This window comes from Martes martes (assembly GCF_963455335.1).
Source record: "Martes martes genome assembly, chromosome: 10".
NCBI classification, from domain to species: domain Eukaryota; kingdom Metazoa; phylum Chordata; class Mammalia; order Carnivora; family Mustelidae; genus Martes; species Martes martes.
The window spans coordinates 12,368,274-12,384,053 of NC_137898.1; the positions used below are offsets into that span (position 1 = coordinate 12,368,274).

The 15,780-nt window shown below is 37.2% G+C and overlaps 2 protein-coding genes across 2 annotated transcripts; both read left to right on the forward strand.

Moving 5' to 3' along the window:
* Positions 1-4,376: 4,376 nt before the first annotated feature.
* On the forward strand, positions 4,377-5,315 carry LOC308351097 (olfactory receptor 5B3-like; the record flags this gene model as incomplete). The annotated part of the gene is made up of 1 exon (XM_080816576.1): positions 4,377-5,315. The coding sequence occupies one exon, from the start codon at positions 4,377-4,379 to the stop codon at positions 5,313-5,315; it is 939 nt and encodes a 312-aa protein (XP_080672702.1).
* An 8,139-nt stretch (positions 5,316-13,454) lies between these two features.
* On the forward strand, positions 13,455-14,399 carry LOC308350679 (olfactory receptor 5B17-like; the record flags this gene model as incomplete). The annotated part of the gene is made up of 1 exon (XM_080816190.1): positions 13,455-14,399. One exon carries the CDS (start codon positions 13,455-13,457, stop codon positions 14,397-14,399), a length of 945 nt encoding a protein of 314 aa, XP_080672316.1.
* Between the last annotated feature and the right edge of the window lie 1,381 nt (positions 14,400-15,780).

Genomic DNA, 15,780 nt, shown 5'->3' on the forward strand with positions numbered 1-15,780 from the left:
AGATTCAAGGAAGCCCCAGACATAGCATCTGATTGCCACGTCTCCACACATTTGCTGGTGCCAGAGCAGTGTTGTAATGTAAGGGCTTACATACCACTGTAGGCTGATCACAAGCCATGAGGGCAACCAGGAAACAGTCCTTAGGCAAATGTTTAGACCAACTTTATTTGTAATCACCAAACACTAGAATCAACACAAATATTCTTCAACTGAGAATAAGATTAACAATTGGTAATGACCAGACAGTAAAAAATATTCCACTCTGACACAGGAAATAATACAGACAGGCCTCAAATGATAAATGAAAGATTATAGACTCAGAGTACATATTATAGGATCACACTTAAGGACACTGTTGGAAAGGCAAATTTATTTGGACAAAACAGTGTATTGGTTGTCGGGGCAGTGGGTGGGAGAATGGGTTTGTCAGAAGAGGTTTGCATGAAGTTTTTTAGGTGATGGGGCTTACTGGATATAAATTTGACAAAATCTTACAACTATCTGCTGGGATTGTGGATACTAATGTACAGAAATTATACTTAATTATAAACTGACAAAAATCAGAAGAAATGACAAGTAATACAAAAGCATGTGTGTTCAATGAAATAACCAGCAAGGCCCCCACAGGCAGTTTAATTGCCTCCATCCTGGGAAAGTGGGATGAGGTGCTAGAAATGTTCTCCCAGGGGAAATTCCCAGAGAGCTCTGTGTCTCTATAATTCTCTCCACATCCCAATGCACTAGCCATTGAAATCCCAATATGATCCCACATGTCACCATTGTAGAGACACCAGTCCACATGCTGAACCTGTTTGGTGATCATGTATTCATTTGCTAGTGCACAGAGGCCTTATCCCAGGATTTGCTATGAACTACTAAGGATATTCAAGGGAAACTCCCTGAGATAAAAATTATATTCATTGACTTAAAAGTGATAACTTCTTATGGAGACGTTTTACAGACCCTCCCTTGCTTCTTATTTACAGACACAAGTCTGTGAATTATGGAAGAGGTAATCTTATCATCTTTATTTTACAAATAAGAAGAAGGTAAGTGATCCCTCTAAGGACACAGAAGGAATGCAAGGTAGGTACAGAAATTGAACCATGTTAATGTTCTTTCTTCCATTTTCCCCTGTCTTAGAGTACTTAGAGCCTTATGACCATGTCCTAAGAGTAGTATTTAGGTGTTATTCTGCAGCTGAAATTCTGATTCAGACCCATTGCTCAGAAATGGCTCTTCCTGCTCTCCCAGCAGACAAGTGAGCATCTATATCCTGTAAACATTTTTAATTAGAGCTGTAATCCATGCAAAAGGTGTGGGACAGCTCTACCTACTTCAAGTTCTTTGGGGGCAGAAATAGATATCTTCAATGTTATTCAAAATACTGAGTTGAGACTGGGGTATAAGTGTCAAAATATCCATCAGAAGGGAATTTACTGGTACTTAAGGACCATCATCCTTCTTTCCTAAGGATCTGAACAAAAAAGTCACAGAAGATTCTCTAATTAATTTATTGGTTTTTACATCCTGTTCTCTAAATGCTGGCCTCTCATCAATGTAAACAAAAAAGCAAAATGAACAAAAAACTATGAGTGTAATAATCTTTTTAAAAGATTTAATTAATTAATTAATTTATTTATAGAGCATGCAAGAGTGGGGGAAGGGGCAGAGGGAGAGGGAGAGAGAAACTAAAGTAGATTCTGCACCTCAGACTGACCATGGAGCCAACAGGGGGCTCCATCTCACGACCTTGAGATCATGACCTGAGCTGAAATCAAGGGTCAGATGCTCAACTGATGGATCCACCCTCATATCCCCAAATAATCTTTACAACAAAATTTCTAATATGAATTAATAAAATCCAAATGGTATTTTAAACTTTCCCCTACCATCTTAAGCTTATTGTCACCAGCACATCCACACATGTTGACGCGACTGGCTAAGAGCAAAGCCTTTTGATTACACAGAACATGGATTTAACTCTTGAATCTTGACTCCTTCCCAAGCTAGCTGTGTAATTTTAGAGCATCACAGAACTTCTCAGATCCTCATGCTCTACAATGGTGAAGGAGGAATAACAATACAACCTACCATATACACACACACATTGACCTATAAAGCCTTTCTTATTGCTTGTAGAACATAGACTAGGCTCCAAGTGGACATGTGTGTTAAGGTTGGCAAACAATGTTATCAGGGAACAGCCTGGTGCAGGGAATTTTCCAAAGTTTAGGAGGAAGATTTTAGTAGTTAGCAGAAGAAGGATACCTTTCCAACGCTTCAAATGCAAGTGAGCAGATTTATAGTACTGTTCTATGGAAGAGCAGATTCAAATGAAATATTTTATTATGTGGCACTTGCCACTAAAACAGATCTGCAGGCTGAAGAGAGCCCATAGACAAGGAACTGTCACCCTTGATCTCTGATTCTGCTGTGAGATGCAGTCATGAGAGAAAGAATGAGTTATCCAGGGGAGGATCCAAGCTAAGGCATAGATTTCAAGGAAGATTTTAGGCAAAAGAAAGCTTGTGTGGACTTGTTGGAGCAGCTGATTGCATGGGTGAAATGAAAACAGATGGAGAAATCCTGGAGATCACAAAAAAACCTCTGAGGCCTCTGTGGGTGAGAAAGGCAAATTAAAGAGACTATAAGACTTCATACATCACACACACCTGAAGCCCTACAGGGCGACACCCATTTTTCCCAAAGCAATGTAAACACAATCATCCCATTCTAACAATAACACTATAGCTCATGAGACTGTGCTAATCACCCAGATTTTATCAGTTTTTAAGTATTACCTTACTTTATTCTCATAACAATGCTATATTATAGGTCTCATTACTGTCTTTATTTATTTATTTATTTATTTATTGCCAATGGAAATAGGAAGTTCAGATAAGTTAGGTTAAGACTGATGGCTCCTCGTTATTAAATGGTAGTAGGGCTGCTATGCACCTCATCCTGGAACATAAGCTCTACACTCAATTCTGTGTCTTCCCCTCAGATAGCCTCTGCTGGCTGTCATGCCCCTACTGCTCCACTATCTCACCACATCTACTATGCATATATCTCTTGGATACTTCACTGGAAAAACTCAATGAATTTGTATCAATGGAGAAAATGAACAATTGCACTGAGTTAAACTCAATTTGATTCAAATACAATTTAGACTATCACCTTAGGAACCACTCAGTGTGGGCTCAAAGTTTGGCTTGGCCCTGAGCATGGCTAGTCAATTAATACTCATTTGAAATATAAAAAATTATTCAACTTCTGTGCATCATAGTTTGTTTTCCTCCCAGCTTTTTTGTTAAAGTTTTAAGTAATCTCTATACCCAACATGGGGCTAGAACTCACAATCCCAAGAACAAGGGTTGCAGGCTCTACTGACTGAGCCAGCCAGGCACCCCTCTGTGCATCATAATTTAAATGAACATAATAACAAATCAAACTCATAATGTTCTTGAGAGGATGTGATGAATATACAGATCTTCTGGTACTTACAATGGGGTTATGTCCCTAGAAACCCATTGTACATCGAAAATATCATAAGATGAAAATTCACTTACTACATCTGACCTACTGAACATCATCCTACCATAACCATGTTTCCAGCTCTTAACATTAATGTACAGTTGGGAAAAAATCATCTCACACAAGGCCTACTTGATAATGACGCATTGAATATCTGGAATTTGTTGAATGCAGTAGTGAAAATGAAACACGGAATGCATGAGCTGGTACAGGATGGTTGTAAAGGTATCAGTTGTTGGACCTCATGATCATCTGACTGACCTGGAGCTGTGGTTTACTGCCCTTGCCCAGCACCAGGAGAGAGGATCATATTGGCTATCACTAGCCCAGAAAAATACCCCAATTCAAAATTTGATGTATGGTTTCTACTGCATGTGTATCACTTTTGCACCATCATCAAGTTGAAAAATCATTAAGTCAAATCATCGTAAGTTGGGGACTATCTGTACACCTACTGTGTCTATGGCAGTTCCTGGCAAGTCAGCAGCATGCAAGTATCTGTTTTTACCAGGCTTGGAAAAAGTGAACTGTATTCATTCTGGACAAGTCATCTTGATCAAGTTAGTCAATTTTCTACACCTCATTTTACAAATCTATAAAATTTTAGAATTGAGGAGAAGCTCCCTACTTCAGAGTCAACAGTTTGTAAATCTACATGTAATTAGTGCATTAACTTTTGTTGTCAAGCTAATGTTTTATCTGGAGAACCTTGAAATACAAGTTATTGCTCTAATGAAATAACACACACTATATGTACTCTGTCACTGTAAGTTTTTTTGTTTATCACCCATTTATTTCTTCTTGTAGCCACAGAGCATTAGTGGTTCTCAACATTGATGGAGAACAGGACAGAAGTGACACAGTTCATTCTGCTGGGACTAACGAATGACCCCAAATTGCAGCTTCCCCTCTTCATAATGTTCACTCTCATCTACCTCATCACTCTGGTTGGGAATTTGGGGATTACCATGTTGGTTCTGTTGGACTCCCATCTCCACACCCCCATGTACTTTTTCCTCAGTAATCTGTCTCTGGTGGACTTTTGTTACTCTACAGCTGTCACTCCCAAGGTCATGGCTGGATTACTTATAGAAGATAAGGTCATTTCCTACAATGCATGTGCTTCTCAGATGTTCTTTTTTGCAGCCTTTGCCACTGTGGAAAATTATCTCTTGGCCTCAATGGCTTATGACCGTTATGCAGCAGTGTGCAAACCCCTCCATTACACCACCACCATGACAACAGATGTGTGTGCTCGTTTGGTCATAGGCTGCTATGTCTGTGGTTTCCTGAATGCCTCTATCCACATTAGAGACACATTTAGTCTCTCTTTCTGTATGAACAATGTAATCCATCACTTTTTCTGTGATGTTCCAGCAGTCATGGTTCTTTCTTGCTCTGATAGACATGTCAGTGAGCTGGTTCTTGTTTATGTTGTGAGTTTCAACATCTTTTTTGCTCTCCTGGTTATCTTGATTTCCTACCTATTCATATTTATCACCATCCTGAAGATGCACTCATCTACTGGATATCAGAAGGCTATATCTACCTGTGCTTCCCACCTCACTGCTGTGTCCATCTTCTATGGGACAGTCATCTTCATGTACTTACAGCCCAGCTCCAGCCATTCCATGGACACAGACAAAATGGTGTCTGTGTTCTACACGATGGTCATCCCCATGCTAAACCCTGTGGTCTATAGCATGAGGAACAAGGAAGTCAAGAATGCATTCATGAAGACCATGTTAGAGTCAAAATTATCTCTAGGATTGTGATTTTAACACTGTACAATGTGCACTAATCTAGTTACAATAAGGCCATAGTGAAATTAAGCTCCTGATGTAGTAGCCTAACTTCTTCAAAACTCTTTTGTTCTGAAAAAAAAGCAAACATTGTGTGTACAAATAAAAGCCTGAACAAGAATGACTAAGATGTCTTAGGGCTTAGTTGTAAAAATTTTATTCAGGATATGGATTTAGTCACTTATTCTACATGCATTTTTCTACTGCATCAATGCAGAGACCCATAAAATAAGAGCACAGATGAGACCATGAACAGAAGTGCATGCATGTGCCCATGATGATACATACACACTAGAGTAGGAAATTTCCCAGAATTAAAGGGAATGTTGCTAGTGTTTTATAATAATAATTTGAATGTTTGATTCATGTATTAGAATAGAAATTTATCTCCTGTATTTTTCACTTCCTTATTTGAATTCTTTTCTAAGAGTCCTAACTTCAGAATGAAAGTAATATACTACTCAATGAAAGGTTCTGATTTTGGAGAGCTCATTTTACAGGGAGATGCTTACATATAGCATCTTAAGTGAATTAATATTTCTGTTTTAACTGAGTCATTACATAGAACTAACATGCTCATATTACACTTTTCAAAAAGGTAAAACACAGCCAGAATATGAGAAGATGGAAGAAGACTAGAAGTATTTTTTAATTTCTTCAGATATTATTACAAATTCTCGCAGTACTTAAAAACTCACTGAAAACAAGTAATGTACATTTTGCTTCTGGAAATGCTTTGGAATGATTAATGCTCATATTTCATGTTTCTTTTGTTGATCTAAATTATTTTTTGTTGCCTCTTTATTCTTCTGCCCTACTTCATTCACATGATTTTCTTCCTATTTCTTCACAATCTGACAATTTCAATCATGTTCCTGATTAGGACATTTGTACTTGCTTTTCTCTGTGTAGAATGTTCCCTTACTTCTTTAAGATCATTGCTTAATTATTACACTATTACACAATGTTTTCCTGACCACCTTTATAAAACAATCCCTTTTTATTCACTATGTACACTGTTCTTTCACTCTGTGTTATTCTTCATATCCTTATAGACCTTCATCTCTTATATATTTATTTGTTTCCTTGTTTATGATCCATGTACTCCAACTAGAATTTAAATTCTGTGAAAGCTGTGGCTTTATTAGTTTTCTTTACAACACAGTCTTCAGTACCTAAGTGGGTATCTGTTTCATAGTAGATTTTCAATAAATGAATGAATAAAATAATTAAGCTCTAAGTCAGAATGTATCAATATGATAATTCTTTATTATATGTATATATATATTATATATGATTATTCTTTATCAATATGATAATATCAATATGATAATTCTTTAAGCATTGGTGGTTTTAGCATATCATCTATACCATAAACTTTTTAGATAAATGTATAATGCATTTCAAGAAGAACAGTTGATTTTCTGCTTTGTTTAAATACTTTTATCTACATTTTCACCAAGTATTTGCACTCCAATATTTGGACCCATAATCAAGTGAATCATCTGAAATAATCTCATAATTTTCACTTAGCAGTGATGTCTCATTAAATGTCAAGTAACACAACAAATAAATGCTAGTAGGTAAATCATAAGAAAGACATTAAATGTGAGATTAAGAGTTAGTGTCTGATTATATTTGAAAATTACTTCATACATTTGAAATATAATTAACTGAAATGATTTGGAATATCTATCTAGAATATAAACCTGGCAATATCTGTCAATAATAAAAATGATGCACATTTGGGGCACCTGGGTGGCTCAGTGGGTTAAAGCCTCTGCCTTCAGCTCAGGTCACGATCTCAGGGTCCTGGGATCGAGCCCCACATGGGGCTCTCTGCTCAGCAGGGAGTCTGCTTCCCTTCCTCTCTCTCTGCCTGCCTCTCTCCTTACTTGTGATCTCTGTCTGTCAAATAAATAAATTTTTTAAAAATAATGCACATTCTACACTATGGAGTATTATGCCTCCACCAGAAAGGACGAACACCCAACTTTTGTAGCAACGTGGACAGGACTGGAAGAGATTATGCTGAGTGAAATAAGTCAAGCAGAAAGAGTCAATTATCATATGGTTTCACTTATTTGTGGAGCATAACAAATAACATAGAGGACAAGGGTAGATGGAGAGGAGAAGGCAGTTGAGGGAAATTGGAAGCGGAGGTGAACCATGAGAGACTATGGACTCTGAAAAACAACCTGAGGGTTTTGAAGGGGTGGGGGGTGGGAGGTTGGGGGAACCAGGTGGTGGGTATTAGGGAGGGCACAGATTGCATGGAGCACTGGGTGTGGTGCAAAAACGATGAATACTGTTATGCTGAAAATAAATAAAAAATTAAAAAATATGATGCACATTCAATATGCTAGTATAATGCACAATTTTTATGCTTTTAGTTTTGATCCTCAGAGAGCACTATATTATACAAATCTTATCCACATAAATGTGTATCATTATCTAATTTGTCACCTCTAGATAATAGGAGGCTTTAGTATTTCAGTATTTGTAAGATTGTACTTGAATATGTTAATATTCTTATGCTACTACTTTGGGGGAAGTGTAGAACAACACAAATATTCACTTATAGTTTTGCAATGATGTTTTTCTTATTGGAAACATATCTAACTATTATTTTATTTTTTTTCTAACTATTACTTTAAAAAAGACTTCACCCTCAAATTACTAGAGCTCATACAGCAATTCAGCAATGTGGCAGGATGCAAAATCAATGTGCAGAAATCAGTCACATTTTTTATACATTAATAACGTGACTGAAGAAAGAGAAATTAAGGAATTGATTCCATTTACAATGGCACCAAAACCCATAAGGTACATAGGAATAAACCTAACCAAAGAGGTAAAGGATCTATACTCCAGAAACTACAGAACCCTGAGGAAAGAAATTGAGGAAGACACAAACAGATGGAAAAACATTCCATGCTCATGGACTGGAAGAATAAATATTGTTAAAATGTCTATGCTGCCCAAAGCAATCTACATATTCAATGAATATTTATCAAAATATTTATTTATTTATTTATTTATCAAAATATTTATCAAAATATTTATTGACATTTTCACAGAGCTGAAACAAACAATCCAAAAATGTGTATGGAATTGGAAAAGACACTGAATCACTGGGAGAATGTTGAAAAAGATTACCAAAGCTAGAAGCATCACATCATAATATAGCTGACTTCAAGCTATATTACAAAGCTGTAATCATCAAGGCAGCATGATATTGGCACAGAAACAGACACATAGATCAATGGAACAGAATAGAGAACCCAGAAATGGGCCCTCAACTCTATAGTAAACTATATCTTTGACAAAGCAGGAAAGAATGTCCAATGGAAAAAAGTCTTTTCAACAAATGGTGTTGGGAAAACTGGACAGCCACATGCAGAAGAATGAAACTGGACAATTGTCTTACACAAAGATAAACTCTACGTAAAGATAAAACTCCAAATGGATGAAAAATCTCAAGATGAGATAGGAATCCATCAAAGTTCTCAAGGAGAATATAGGCAGTAACCTCTTCAACATCGGCCACAGTTACTTCTTTCAAGATATGTCTCTAAAGGCAAGGAAAACAAAACCAAAAATGAACTTTTGGGACTTCATCAAGATAAAAAGCCTTTGCACAGCAAAGGAAACAGTGAACAAAACTAAGAGGCAACCCACGGAATGGGAGAAGCTATTTGCAAATGACATAACAGATAAAGGGCTGGGATCAAAGATCTATAAGAAAAATGGGCAGAAGACATGAACAGACACTTCTCCAAAGACATACAAATGGCTAACAGACACGTGTAAAAAATGTTCATCATCATTATCCATCAGGGAAATTCAAATCAAAACTACACTGAGATACCATCTTATAGGTTAGAATGGCCCAAATTAACAAGACAAGATACAAGTGTTGGAGAGGATGTGGAGAAAGGAGAACCTTCTTACACTGCTGGTGGGAATGCAAGTTGGTGCAGCCACTTTGGAAAACAGTGTGGAGATTCCTTAAGAAATTCAAAATAGAGCTACCCTATGACCCTGAAATTGCACTACTGGTTATTTACCCCAAAGATACAGATGTGAAGAGAAGGGCCATCTGTACCCCAATATTCATAGCAGCAATGGCCACAATTACCAAATTGTGGAAAGAGCCAAGATGCCCTTCAACAGATGAATGGATAAAGAAGGTGTGGTCCTTATATACAATAGAATATTATGCCTCCATCAGAAAAGATGAATACCTGACTTTTGTGTCAACATGGATGGAACTGGAGAAGATTAAGCTGAGTGAAATAAGTCAAGCAGTGAAAGTCAAGTATCATATGGTTTCACTTACTTGTGGAGCATAAGGAATAACATGGAGGACATTAAGAGAAAGAAAGGAAAAGTGAATTGGGGGAAATCAGAAGGGGAGATGAACCATGAGAGACTGTGGACTGTAAGAACAAACTTAAGGTTTTGGAGGGGAGGGAGGCGGGGTGATAGGTGAGCCTGATGGTGGGTATTAAGGAGGGCATGTATTGCATGGAGCACTGGGCATGGTGCACCTACAATGAATCTTGGAACACTGAAAAAATTAAATTTAAAAAACAAATATCAAAAATAATAATAAATGTAAATTAATTAAACAAAACCACTCTTGGGGTATGTAAAAGTCACCATAATTCTTTAAAAGATTGTATTTAGTTATTTGAAAGAGAGAGAGAGCAAGAGCACAAGCAGGGGTGAGGAGCAGAGCGAGAGCGTGAAGCAGACCCTCAGCTGAGCTGAGCCCCTGGTTGGCAGGCAACCCAAGGGAGGAAGAATTCCAGGACTCTGAGATCATAACCTCACTTAACCAACTGAGCCACCCAGGTGCACCAAAATTCACCTTAATTTTTAAGTGGGGGAGGAGAGAGAAAAGAGAGCAATATTGCAAATGTATGTATGTGTTACACAACATACCAAATTATGCCACTGCATATAGTTTAATTATTTCTGCCTCATATAATTGGGATGAGGAGAGGTGTTTGCCCTCACAGGGGTCTTTTCCCCCAAGATTTCCATACCTGTACAAATTTCTCCTTGTTCTTGTTCATTATGGGCTGAAATCCCATCATGATGCTGCATGACGTTGTTTAAAAGGACCAGATGTTGGGCAGAGCCCAATTATCCATCATTTATTGAACTAAAACCTAACCTTGTTGTAGACACCAAACTGGGTATTTGCAGCGAGGCTGCAATGACAGGCAGGGAAGACACCCTGAAATAAAAATTAAACTCTTTCATGTTGAAAATTTAAGCCCTTACTAAGGGCTTACATCTGTCCCCATTTGCTGGTCACAAATACAATTCTAAAAAGTCTGTGGGACAGATAATTTAATTATCTCCTTATCATAAATAAGGAAACTGAGATCAGTAGGACGTAAATCATATTCTGAGTACTTCAAAAAATCTTGGTAGGTGCATTACTTAAATACAGGCTTCCTAGGAAGCCCCATATTAATGATCCTTTCTCTGGATCTTCATGCTTCAGGGAACTAAGAATATCTCGACCAGAACACGAGACAGAATTTCTCCAACATTAATTATAACATTCTTTTGGGGCTGAATTTCTGATTGCAGACTCACAATTCAGCACTGTCTTTCCTTTCTTTTCAAGAGCAAGGTAAGTTTCTAGATTCAATCTACACTGTAGATTGCAGTGAAAACTGTAATTGATGCAGAAGCAGTGGGGTGTCTACATCTTCTGTGAGTTTTTGAGCTCCTATTTGGTTGTTTGAACACTATTTCTGAATATTGGCATAAGTATAGGAGTCAGGGAAAAACACTATAATCAGGAAAGTGCAGAGAAATATTTCTGAAATTCCATCTGCTTTTCTTAAGAGGTTAGGACAACCCTGTGATAGATGGTACTCTGATTGGGTAGTTGTTAAATAAGTCCTATTTACTGTGTGTTTTGTCACTGAAGGGATAGCTAACCAAACACAGTGAAATGACACATTCTTCCTTTCCAGAAAGATCACCAGGAAGCTACTAATACCCTTACATATTTTTCACTATTATTTCCTTACAACCTACCCCATTATTACTTGTTCATGTAGAAAATCTGACAATACAGTGATTAAAGCTACAGGAATTTGGATCAGTTAGACATGTATCTATATCTTAACTATCTCATACCAGGTGTAGAATTTTAAGAAGACACATAACTTCTCAACTCATTTTCTTAGCAGTAAATAAGGCTATTTGTATATGTGCGAGTGTGTGTACATACCCAATTTATATCTCTTCCTCTTCTGCTCTATCTATTTATCATCATGACCATGATCATTATCATCATCATCAGTATCATCTATTATCCATATTATTTGTCTCTTGATCTATGAGACCAGCTACACATAAACAGGAATTTTAAGCTGTTTCTAACCTCAGGGGAGCTATTAGTCATCATAGAACACAGCAAAAGATATATATGTGATATCGTAATAAAATATTATGTGGATGAGGTGTTGACAAACACAAATACTTTAAGGTGAAGACATGTAAAAAAAATGTGTTTAGGACCCAGGAGGGAGATGGTAAAGAATAGTGGTTACCAAAGAATGCATGTCTTTCACAAAGCTTCAAGTAAAAATACAAAGATTTGTGCTTTCTTATGAGTAGATCTGCAGATTAGTATCAACCCCCATGCCACGAATTTTCATCCCTCAGTATTGGTGATCCAGCTCAGTGTTCTTAGGAATGACAGTAAGAACGGGTCTAAGATAGAGTGGTAGGGTAAAACATATATCTCAAGAAAGAAATTAAGAAAAGAAAAACTTGAAGATCTCTGGGTTCTCATACAAAATGATTGACATAGCCATGAGCACAGGGTGAGAAATAGGGGGAAAACCAAACATCTGTGTACACAGCATGTACAAAAAGGCAAATCAAACGTTAAGGCCAACAGACTTAAACCCAGGCTGCTGGTGGATATTAAGGAGGATATGTATTTCATGGAGCACTGAGCGTGGTATGTAAACAATGAATCTTGGAACACCGAAAAAATAAAATAACATTTTTTAAAAAAACCCAGCCCCCTATATCTGTCACTTGACTTTCCTACACCAACATAGAGACCATTGTTCTATGTTAATAATATTATAGCTACTACTCTTTAGCATTGTGCTTGGTACCCTCATTATGCTAACTCTTTTTATACACAATGTCTTTAAATTCTTACAATAATCCTTTGAGGTATTTTCCAACAGCACTTTCATTTTGGTGGTGGATAGAGACTTAGAGAAGTTAGGACCAATGTCTCCCAGTCATAAATGGTAGGGGTGATATGTGATTGTATACACATGATTCTCAGAGACCAAGCCTTAACATCCAATGCTATACCTTCTGTTCAGAATTGCCTTTGTTGATTGCACATGGCTCTAATGCTGCATCTAGCCCACTACATCTACTATGCATTTATCTGTGAATTATGTAACTATTCTATTCCAGGCATTAAGTTCAGCACAATAGAGACAAGTAAGTATAAATTGAATGAAATTAAAGTCAATTCAAATTCATTAACAACTCTTAGGTTGGGAATCCTTTTGATTGTGTCTAAAGCTTGGCTTTGTCCATTAATACCTACTTAAACTTAAATAAATTACTTGATCTCTCAGTTGCCAAATTACTAGGTATCTATAGGGGAGGAATAACTAAACAATCTAATAGGACTGATGAGAAGATTAAATAAATATACACATACAGAGCACCTGGCATGAGAGCACTGTGGAAGTGTAAGTTGTTAGATTTAAAAGATATGATATAGGAGATGGATTCATTCCAAACATGTGAACTTGGATAACTTGTTAGCCTTTCCTGCAACTCAGTTTACTCATATACATAATCTAGAAGTTGGAAAGATGATCTGTAAGGACACTCCTTATCCAAAAGCTTATTACTCTAGAGAGAGTTGTCACTAAATTGGGTTGCCATAACATGCTTTAGAAATAGAGAATATTAAAGAACAAATTATTGCTTTAATAGAATAATGCTTGTACATTTCCATTTCTGTGCAACCAGTTTTGTTCATCATTGTGTTCCTTTCTTTGCCATAGAACATCTTGTGATACGCAGATCAGTTCCATGAAGAATAACACAGAGGTGAAAGAATTCATCCTGCTGGGACTAACCAATGCTCCAGAGCTGCAGGGTCCTCTCTTTCTAATGTTTACCCTCCTCTACCTCCTCACTCTGATTGGGAACCTGGGGATGATCTTGCTGATCCTGCTGGACTCTCGTCTACACATTCCCATGTACTTCTTCCTCAGTAACCTGTCTCTGGTGGACTTTTGTTACTCCTCAACAGTCACTCCCAAGGTCATGGCTGGATTACTTATAGGAGATAAGGTTATCTCCTACAATGCATGTGCTGCCCAGATGTTCTTTTTTGTATTCTTTGCAACTGTGGAAAACTACCTCTTAGCTGCAATGGCTTATGACCGTTATGCAGCAGTGTGCAAACCCCTCCATTACACCACCACCATGACCACAGGTGTGTGTGCTCGTCTGGCCATAGGCTCTTACGTCTTTGCTTTTCTAACTGCTGCTATTGATATTAGAGATACATTCAGTCTCTCTTTCTGTATGTCCAATGTGGTCCATCACTTTTTCTGTGATATTCCAGCAGTCATGACTCTGACTTGCTCAGATAAAGACATTAATGAGCTGATTCTTATGCTTATTTCAAGCTTTAATATCTTTTTTGCCCTTCTTATAATCTTGATTTCCTACATGTTCATATTTATCACTGTTTTGAAGATACATTCAGGTGAGGGATACCAGAAGGCTTTATCTACCTGTACTTTTCACCTTGTTGCAGTTTCCGTGTTTTATGGGACAGTCATTGTCATGTACTTACAGCCGAGTTCCCATCATTCCATGGACACGGACAAAATTGCATCTGTGTTCTATACTATGGTCATCCCAATGCTGAACCCTATTGTGTATAGCTTGAGGAACAAAGAGGTCAAGAATGCTATCAAGAAGTGTTTTGAGAAGACAAGATATTCTTCAGGTTTAATCTTCTAGTGATCTAGAATTCACAAATGTTTTTTCATCCCACTTAAATCTACTCCATGCCGTAACTCAATGTTCATGGCCATATAGGGTATTAAAACATATCAGTCACTCGAATTTTATTTATTTATTTAATTTTATAACAGGACCAAGCATCTGAAATGCTGAATAAATATGATATTTTTTAATGAAAGCAGTTTATGAATAAAACTTCCTTGTTACTGTTGTGTTACACTTAGTTTTTTCCTTGATGTACTTCCATAATGGTAATAGAAAATAATGGATAAGAAAAAAAATTTAAGAGATTTGAACATGTAGTAAGGAAAACGGTGGATAATGGATTTTTCCCCAGAAAGAAAAATCAGGGTCATATATCCAATCACCAGGTGGAGCAGCCTACTTACTGTCAATTCCATAAGATTTTCTAAACTGAAATTTTATGTGTCTTTCTTTGCTGACTGTTCTGAATGGAGGCTCTTTTTTCCCCAATTATCTTTATTCAGGCCCAACATTATTTATTGGGTATGAATGTGGAATGAACTATGTTTTCTTTGTATAACTGCTGGGCAACAAGGAGCCACACATGGACTGGGTAGAGAAGACCATTTAACCTGTAGGAAAGCCTGAACATTGTGCTTCTGTGTTGATTAGTTGGGATTTAGGTTGTTTCCTTCATGGAGTGGATAATATATTTTCTGTATGAGAGAAGGTGTAAGATGGACATTTGATGATCATAAGCATTACAATGGAAAATACTGGTTAGTTATTTTCCAAACTACATTTACTCTTGGAAACATACATAGGCTCTATGTTTCCACACTTCATATAGTTAATTTGACCATGTGCTTGGTTCTTGTCCATGGAATGTTGAGTACAGTTCATATATGCCACTTCCAAGTCTGCCCGTGAACCTCCCCATGTGATGTCCTGTTCATTCAATTCATCACCAGCTGGGTGAAGAGAATTCAGACCACAAGTGATGAAAAAACCACTAAATGGAAAGAACTGGTACAAATGAATGTCTGTATACATCCCTACAGAACAACTAATGGAACCATATGCAAGCAAGAAAAACTTCTGTTGTCATGCCACTGCCATTCTGGAGTTTGCCTGTTGGCAGCTAATATTATTTACACTAACAGATAGAGAGAGCTTCACATATGACCATCTGTATGCTGTTGTGGGATTGGGGAAGATATACCCTGGAAAAAAATATCAATTTCTCCAATACAGTTTGATTCTACAATGATTTCTTTGTGAATCCTCACCCAGCCTCCATATCATACCCAAAGTGCCTAGCCCCAATAAAATTAGCACAGGTTTTGGAGAGAGGACAAATTCAATGTGAATTTCATTCCAAGCCAAACTTTGTGATATAGGGCCAGTTATTTAA